General features: G+C 39.4%; 1 protein-coding gene across 1 annotated transcript; it reads left to right on the plus strand.

Annotated features, from left to right (window-relative positions):
- The first annotated feature begins 8,347 nt into the window (after nucleotides 1-8,347).
- On the plus strand, nucleotides 8,348-9,286 carry LOC101690013 (olfactory receptor 10H4-like). The gene has a single exon (XM_013060478.2). The coding sequence runs from the start codon at nucleotides 8,357-8,359 to the stop codon at nucleotides 9,284-9,286; it is 930 nt and encodes a 309-aa protein (XP_012915932.2). The 5' UTR covers nucleotides 8,348-8,356.
- The last annotated feature ends 568 nt before the right edge of the window (nucleotides 9,287-9,854 follow it).

The raw sequence follows: 9,854 nt of genomic DNA on the forward strand, positions 1-9,854 counted from the left end.
ATTTTATAGGTTCCTTTACCCGCTATGTGTACATCAAACTCCTGCCTGGGCCCAACAGTTGCATCCAGTCCATGTGAACTGCCCTCTTCCCAATTACAGTTCCCAAGCAGGCTTGTTCATTTACCCACTTCAAGCAATGGCTACCGAAACATCCTCTGACATTCTCCCTTCAGACAGGTGTGAACAATCAAGATAGGTGCTCAGGAGACCATGTGCTGTTGCACAGAGCAGGTGAAGTCTGTTCTTCTGCATTCTTGGTTCTCACCAGGAGGCTATCAGTATTGTTTTCTCTCCATATTTCCATTAACACCAGGCACTTTCTAGTCTGGGGATATGAATAGGTGTACAGTGAAAGGGCACGGTGGTTTTACTCTGCGCTTTCCTTGTCTAAACCACCCTTTCCTATGTCTGTGAAACCCCATCTGTGAGTTCTTTGCTCATATCCTTGACTCATTTCTGCATTGAAATTTCTCCGTCTGAATGTGTCTTACTTATTCTAGATAGTACTTCCTGGTCAATTTTCAGCAATGCAAAGTTTCTTTCCCCAAATTCCACCTGCCTATTCATGGATCCTCGATATCCCTTGGTTTTGTTGTTGTTTGTTGTTGTTGTTGAACAAAATCCTTGGCGAACGTTTTTTTGTCTGTTTCCTTTCTTGAGAAGTTAGCATTTTTCTCCAGAGAATGGCATCAGCACCTACAGAAGATACGCTTATGAAATTCAAATGCTGCTTTATACATAAAACACGCATATACAAATTTTGTGTATTTTTTAAGTTGTTATCTCAATCTCCCTAGTTAACATATGGTGTAATACTAGTTTCAGGTGTTCAATATACTAGTTCAACTCTTCCATACAATACCCCATGTTCATCATAAGTGTACTCCTCAATGCCCATCACCTATTTCTCCCACCCCCTACCCTCTCCCCTCTGGTAACCAAGAGTTTTTTCCTCTATAGTTAAGAGTCTCTTTTCTCTGTAGTTAAGAGTCACTCTCTCCCTTTTTTTCCCTTTGCTCCTTTGTCTGTTTCTTAAATTCCACATACGAGTGAAATCATATGCTATTTGTCTTTCCCTAACTGGCTTATTTCATTTAGCATAATACTCTCTAGTTCCATCCATGCTGTTGCAAACAGCAAGATTTCATTCTTTTGATGGCTGAGTAATATTCTATCGTATATAGAAACCACATCTTCTTTATCCAACACTTGAGCTGTTCCCATAATTTAGCTATTGCAGAAAATGCTGCTATAAACATCAGTGTGCATGTATACCTTTGAATTTGTATATATTTTTTGTTTTGTTCTTTTGGTAAATATGTAGTAGTACGATTGCTGGATACAGGGTAGTTCTATTTTTAACTTTTTGAGGAATCTCCATGCTGTTTTCCACAGTGACTGCACCAGTATGCATTCCCACCAACAGTGTAAAAGGGTTCTCCTTTCTCCATATCACCTTAATATTTGTGGTTTTGAGTTTTGGTTAAGAAGTCCTTCTTCACTCTGAAATTGCAAGGTTATTCTCCTACACTCTTTCCTCTCAAATTTATATTTCACTTAATGCATGAAATCCATCTATTTTGGTTGTTGTCTTGGGCAGGAATCCAGATTTGCACTGCTTCATAAACCCACGAGTTTTCCACCACAAACCAGTCAATAATCCATTTTTTCCATTTGAATCACATATTGTGTTTAGAATCAAGCAGGGATATTTTCTGAGATATCCAACCAGCATGATCATACACATCTGTTCCATTGTCACACTTTTAAAAATGATTCCTAGTCTGTAGTGAGTCTCAATGTGGGGATGGATATCTCTCTCTCTCTTGTGTACTCCCTTTTTAGAAGACCAGTATGCCTTTTCACTGACTATCTTTCAGAAAGAAGTTTAAAATAGTTCTTAAATTTAACTTCTTTTTTTATGTGTTACAGCATGTGCTGCTTTTATTATTTTTTTTAATTTTACTTTATTTTTACAATTACTAACGTAATTGCTATATTAGCTTACCCCATCCAAGAGAGAACCGTGGTTTTCATATTTTCCATGTACCCATAGTATCTTCTACATATCTATCTATGATTAAAATTTCTGTCCTTCACTTCTCCAAAGAAGATATACAAATGGCTAATAAACACATGAAAAAATGTTCATCATCACTAGCCATCAGGGAGATTCAAATCAAAACCACATTGAGATACCACTTTACCCCAGTTTGAAAGCCCAAAATTAACAAGACAGGAAACAACATGTGTTGGAGAGGATGTGGAGAAAGGGGAACCCTCTTACACTGTTGCAAATGTGTAGAAAGGGGAGCCCTCTTACACTGAATGCAAGTTGGTGCAGCCACTTTGGAAAACAATGTGGATATTCCTCAAGAAATTAAAAATAGAGCTTCTCTATGCTCCTGCAATTGCACTATTGGGTATTTACCCCAAAGATACAGAGGTAGTGAAAAGAAGGGCCATCTGTATCCCAATGTTCATAGCAGCAATGGCCACAATCGCCAAACTGTGAAAAGAGCCAAGATGACCTTCAACAGACAAATGGATAAAGATGATGTGGTCTATATATACAATGGAGTATTCCTCCTCCATCAGAAAGGATGAATACCCAACTTTTTTATCAACATGGACGGAACTGGAGGATACTATGCGAGTTTAACAAGTCAAGCAGAGAGAGTCAATTATCATATGGTTTCACTTGTGGAGCATTAGGAATAACACAGAGGACATTGAAGGAGAGAAGAAGTGAGTTGGGGGAAACTGGAGGGGGAGATGAGCCATGAGAGTCTGTGGACTCTGAGAAACAAACTGAGGGTTTTGAGGGGAAGGAGGTGGGGAGTTGGGTGAGCCTGGTGGTGGGTAGGGCATGTATTAAAAGGGCATGAATTACATGGAACACTGGGTGTGGTGCATAAACAATGAATCTTGGAACAATGGAAAAATAAAATACAATTTTTTAAAATTCTGTCCTGGGAGATACTGCATATGCTTGGTTAATTCCTAGATATTTTACATCAAAGGTTTTCAATGTGTGATATGAGGATCCCTGGGGCCCTGGAGACCCTTTTGGGAGGTCATCAGGTCCTCAATTTTCCAATAAAGGAGAGGATATATTTTTGTCATATGTTTCAATTAAAAACACATAGTGCCACAGGCTGAATGCAGGAACAGATATGAGCATCTTCTTGTCTTTCATCCAGCCAGCATTGGACAAATTTGCTAAAATGCAAAACAAAGCCACACTTCTCACTAGACAAGTTTTTTTTAATCCAGCTACTTTCCTAAAGTGTTTCTTATATTAGCATGAGTTGATTGTTCCTTTAGATTGAATCAATGGTTGATTATTGTTCTTTTTAATGTGTTAATAATGTATGCTTATATCTGCTTGACTTATTTCATTCATCATAATCTCCTCCAGTCGCATCCATGTTGATGCAAAAGTTGGGTATTCATCCTTTCTGATGACTGAATAATATTCTATTGTATATATGGACCACATCTTGTTTTTTTTTTTTAATCTTTTTAAAATTTCTAGTTATTTTGTTGTTTCTTTCCAGTGTTCCAGAATTCATTATTTATTCATTTAATATTGTCAAGGAATCTCAATTTTCATTACTAATATGCTATGAATGGAGAGTTATAACCCCCTTGAACAAAAGCCCTTTAGGGGACTCAATAGGTTTCTAGTGTAAAGAAATCATGAGACCAAAATGTATGAACACTCTCTCATTACAGTTTGTCTCACTATCGGTAATGTTATTTTATGTTTCCCTTAAATTCTATCTTAAACGTTGACTCTTACAAGTGTAATTCTATGGGAAATACTTTGAGTTTGGGAAGATGATCTAGTCTTCTGAAACTTGTGTTCTTTCTGTCTTTGCTCAAATATATTCTGCTTTCGTTCTTTTACCTTTCTAGGTAGACGATCACATCTCTTCCCTTCTGATCCTGATATTCCTTCTTTTGATATCTTTCCTGAAGCACCTCTCCTGGCTTTCTCTTCCCTGCTAATGAGCAGCAGAGACCGTGAGTAACTTGGCTTGTTCCTGATCCTAAAACAAGGCACTCCTAGCTTCCCACTTCATGTACTATTTGTTAATTTTGCAGTGTATATTCTTAGTTAACTAAGAAAGTGTTGGTTGATTTCACGTTGAGAAGAAGCTTTTTAAGAATCTTTAAGATTCTGAGAAGGTCTTCTCACTGTCCGTCTCTATGACCACCTTATAGTAATATTTAACCCTTAGTGAATACTTAAAAAAATTTGTTAGGCACCTATTAAAATCCTTGTGTGATTTAACTCATTGGATCTTCCCAGCAACCCCATGAAGTACATAAAACCTTCATTTTCAGATAAAGAAAATGAAACTAAACATTTTATTTGTAGCTCTGGAGCTGTAATTGGGAGAACCAGTAGGAAACCCAGGATTTGTAGTCCCACCCCCTAGCCTGAGCACTATTAATATTAACCATAATATTCACAGAATACAATCATTTCACATTGCATAGCTTCCCCCAGGTACCCTGCCTGCATGTCCTCACTTACTTGCTTGCACTCCTCTTCTTCCCATCACTTTCTATCTGATAGACACCTAGGTCCTCATCTAAGAATGACTACTTGTCCCAGGTTTCCCTGACTTTTCTGGGCTGCTTCTTTCTACCTACTATGTGGACATTGTATACTCACTGTTGGTATTAAGGCACATAACACATTTTTTTTTTTAATTTTTTTTTTATAAACATGTATTTTTATCCCCAGGGGTACAGGTCTGTGAATCGCCAGGTTTACACACTTCACAGCACTCACCAAAGCACATACCCTCTCCAATGTCCATAACCCCACCCTCCCTTCTCCCAACCCTCCTCCCCCCAGCAACCCTCAGTTTGTTTTGTGAGATTAAGAGTCACTTATGGTTTGTCTCCCTCCCAATCCCATCTTGTTTCATTGATTCTTCTCGTACCCACTTAAGCCCCCATGTTGCATCACCACTTCCTCATATCAGGGAGATCATATGATAGTTGTCTTTCTCTGCTTGACTTATTTCGCTAAGCATGATACACTCTAGTTCCATCCATGTTGTCGCAAATGGCAAGATTTCATTTCTTTTGATGGCTGCATAGTATTCCATTGTGTATATATACCACATCTTCTTTATCCATTCATCTGTTGATGGACATCTAGGTTCTTTCCATAGTTTGGCTATTGTGGACATTGCTGCTATAAACATTCGGGTGCACGAAGGCACATATCACATTTTTATTAACTATTATTAATTTGTGTTCATTGCAGTGGGAGCACCTTTGAATTCCTCTTCGTATCTCATGTCCTAGTACAGAATAATATTCAATAAATATTGCTAAAATGTTTGAGAGTTTAAAAAAATCTTTGAGATGTATGCTTATATCTGCTTGACTTATTTCATTCAGTATAATCTCCTCCAGTCCCATCCATGTTGATGCAAAAGTTGGGTATTCATCCTTTCTGATGACTGAATAATACTCCATTGTATATATGGACTATATCTTCTTTTTTTTCACCATTTTTAAAAATTTCTTTCCAGCATAACAGTATTCACTGTTTTTGCACCACACCCAATGCTCCATGCACATCTTCTTTTTTTTAATTTTTTAAAATTTTTATTTATTTTTTAAATTTCTTTTCAATGTTCCAGAATTCATTATTTATGCACCACACCCAGGGCTCCATGCAATACATGCCTTCCATAATACCCACCACCAGGCTCACCCAACCTCCCACTCCCCACCCCTCCAAAACCCTCAGATTGTTTTTCAGAGCCCATAGTCTCTCATGGTTCATCTCCCCCTCCAATTTCCCCCAACTCCCTTCTCCTCTCCATCTTCCCATGTCCTCCGTGTTATTCTGTATGCTCCACAAATAAACGAAACCATATGATAATTGACTCTCTCTGCTTGACTTACTTCACTCAGCATAATCCCTTCCAGTCCTGTCCATGTTGATACAAAAGCTGGGTATTCATCCTTTCTAATGGAGGCATAATACTCCATAGTATATATGGACCACATCTTCCTTATCCATTTGCCCATCGAAGGGCATCTTGGTTTTTTCCACAGTTTGGCGATTGTGGCCATTGCTGCTATAAACATTGGGGTACAGAGGGCCCTTCTTTTCACTACCTCTGTATCTTTGGGGTAAATACCCAGTAGTGCAATTGCAGGGTCATAGAGAAGCTCTATTTTTAATTTCTGAAGGAATCTCCACACTGTTTTCCAAAATGGCTGCACCAGCTTGCATTCCCACCAACAGTGTAAGAGGGTTCCCCTTTCTCCACATCTTCTCCAACACTTGTTGTTTCCTGTCTTGTTAATTTTGGGCATTCTAACTGGTGTAAGGTGGTATCTCAATGTGGTTTTGATTTGAATCTCCCTGATGGCTGGTAATGATGTACATTTTTTTCATGTAAATGTTTTTTATTAGCCATTTGTGTGTCTTCATTGGAGAAGTGTCTGTTCATGTCTTCTGTCCATTTTTTGAAATGATTATCTGTTTTGTGTGTGTTGAGTTTGAGGACCACATCTTCTTTATCCATTCATCTGTTTAAGGGCATCTCAGCTCTTCCCTCAGTTTGGCTATTGTGGATGTACAGTTTCACTTAACTGTGGAACACAAGGAATAACATGGAGGATATTAGGAGAAGGAAAGGAAAAGTGAATTGGGGGAAATACCATCAACATTTTTTACAGAGCTGGAACAAATAATTCTAAAATTTGTATGGAAACAGAAAAGACCCTGAGTTGCCAGAGGAATGTTGAAAAAGAAAACCAAAACTGGGGACACCACAATGCCTGACTTCAAGGTATATTGCAAAGCTGTGATTAGCAAAACAGCATAGTACTAGCACAAAAACAGACACATAAAATAGTGGAACAGAATAAATAACCCAGAAATGGACCCTCAACTCTATGGTTAACTAATCTTTGACAAATCAGGCAAGAATATACAATGGGAAAAAAATGGGGGAAAAAAAGAATATACAATGGAAAAAAGGCATCTCTTCAATAAATGGTGCTGGGAAAATTAGACAGTCACATGCAGAAAGATGAAACTGGACCTTGCTCTTATACCATACTCGATATAAACTTAAAATGGATGAAAGATCTAAATGTGACACAGGAATCCATCAAAATCCTAGAAGAGAACAAAGGCAGTAACCTCTTCGACATTGGTCACTGGGACTTCTTTCATGTCTCTAAAGGCAAGAGAAAGAAAAGCAAAAATGAATTTTGGGGACTTCATCAAGATACAAAGCTTCTGCACAGCAAAGGAAACAGTCAACAAAACTAAGAAATAACCCACTCCGTAGGAGAAGATACTTGCAAATGACAGTATACATAAAAGGCTGTATCCAAGATCTCTTAAGGAACTTCTTATACTCAACACTCATAAAACAAATAATTCAGTCAAGAAATGGGCAGAAGACATGAACAGATAATTCTCCAAAGAAGATATCCAAATGGCCAACAGACACATGAAAAAAATGTTCCACATCTCTTACCATCAAGGAAATACACATCAAAACCACCATACATTAGTCAGAATAGCTAAAATTACATCTGTATCTTTGGGATAAATACACAGTAAGAAGAAGGGCCATAGGTACCCCACTGTTCATAGCATCAATGTCCACAATAGCCAAAATGTGGAAAGAGCCAAGATACCTTTCAACAGACAAATGGATAAAGAAGATATGATCCATATATACAATGGGATGTCATGCAGCCATCAGAAAGGATGATTACCCAACTTTTGCATCAACATGGATAGGACTGGAGGAGATTGTGCTGAGTGAAATAAGTCAAACAGAGAAAGCCAATTATCGTATGGTTTCACTTACTTGTAGAATATAAGGAATAACATGGAGGACATTAGGAGAAGGAAAGGAAAAGTGAATTGAGCATATAAGAGGGGGAGAAGAAGCATGAGAGACTGTGGACTCTGAGAAACAAACTGAGGGTTTTGGAGGAGAGAGAAGGAGGAGATGGGTGAGCCTGGTGGTGGGTAATAAGGAGGATATGTATTGCATGGACTACTGGGTGTGGTGCATAAACAATGAATCTTGGAACACTGAAAAAATAAAATAAAAATTTTAAAAATCAATTTTTAAAGTCACAAATAGGAATTGAACTTTAGTAATCCAGGATTGCTGCCTAGATTGAAATAATTATGCTATTTCCTTTTTAGTTTATTCATGTGAACAACCACACGATAGATTTTCTGATGCTGAACCATACTTGTCCTTCATAGGATAAACCATGAACCTTCATATCCTTTCTGGTCTCAGCAGATGCAGCATCTGAGGCGGGTCAGAACTATAGCATGGTGTATGAATTCATCCTCCTAGGCTTCTCCACCTTCCCACCACATCTCCTGCCTGCCTTCTTCTTGCTGTACCTGCTGATGTACCTGTTCACCCTGATGGGGAACCTGATCATCATGGCCACTGTCTGGAATGAGCACAGCCTGCACACACCCATGTACCTTTTCTTCTGTGCCTTGTCTACATCTGAGATTCTGTTAACTGTTACCCTCACCCCTCGCATGCTGGTTGACATGCTCTCAACCTGCCACACCATCTCCTTTGTGGCCTGTGCCAGTCAGATGTTCTTCTCCTTTACCTTCGGCTTCACCCACTCCTTCCTGCTCACAGTCATGGGCTATGACCGTTACGTGGCCATCAGCCACCCCCTGTGGTATAACGTGCTCATGAGCACCCACACCTGTGCCCGGCTAGTTTCCTGGTCCTGGGCTGGTGGCTCAGTCATAGGGTTGATGGTAACCCTGATAGTTTTTCATCTCACCTTCTGTGGGTCTAATGAGATCCATCATTTTGGCTGCCACGTGCTTTCCCTCCTAAAGTTGGCCTGTGGGAAGGAGACATCTTCTGTCACCTTGGGTGTGATCCTGGTGTGTGTCACAGTTCTAATGGGGTGTTTATTCCTCATCATCCTCTCCTATGTCTTCATTGTGGCTGCCATATTGAGGATCCCTTCAGCTGAAGGCAGGCACAAGACCTTCTCCACATGTGTGTCCCACCTCACTGTGGTCATTGTGCACTATGGTTTTGCCTCCATAATTTACCTCAAGCCCAAAGGCTCCCATTCTTTGAACAGTAACACTCTGATGGCCACCACCTATACAGTCTTCACTCCCTTTCTCAGTCCAATCATTTTCAGCCTCAGGAATAAGGAGCTCAAGAATGCCATAAAGAAAAGCTTCCAGAGAAAATTCAATCCCCTAAGCTCCTGATGGCCGTGGTCATAAGAAAATATGATAGCAGGGCTGGGAATAATAATGACTCTCTCCATAAGACTGTTGTAGAGATTCACTATGTGAGAATACTAAACAGGTACTGTGGAATAGATCCATAGGGGTTGGATACATGGTAGGTGTTTGTTTAATGAAAAAAATAAAATAAAATTAGATGTTTTAAAAATGTCATCTTTCCATACTAAAGAGATGAGTTCCAGATCTCTAGATCCCTCGTGGTTTTTCCTTTGTGTATTTCCACCAGGTCAAGCTCCCTGCAACTCAGCGTTCTCTCTGATGATGTGCATATTTGTGTATCCTTATTATAATGCATAGGGCTCATCTCACAGGAGTTTTAGCACACCTTCCAAGCTCACACAATGCACACTGAACACTGAGAAGTTTCCTGGTGTCCTCCAGTTCCTACTCCGCTGAGTTCTTTGGGTGTAGACCAGAGTCCCTGGGCTGGGTATCCTACAGCTTCACAGCATGTCTGTCTCCACAACACACCCCCAAGGGCCTTGCTGCCAAATAGCAAATTCTGCAGATGGACTATCAGGACTCCTTC

The sequence above is a fragment of the Mustela putorius genome, unplaced genomic scaffold (genome assembly GCF_011764305.1).
Source record: "Mustela putorius furo isolate JIRA1106 unplaced genomic scaffold, ASM1176430v1.1 tig00000095_pilon_pilon_pilon, whole genome shotgun sequence".
Classification (NCBI taxonomy): domain Eukaryota; kingdom Metazoa; phylum Chordata; class Mammalia; order Carnivora; family Mustelidae; genus Mustela; species Mustela putorius.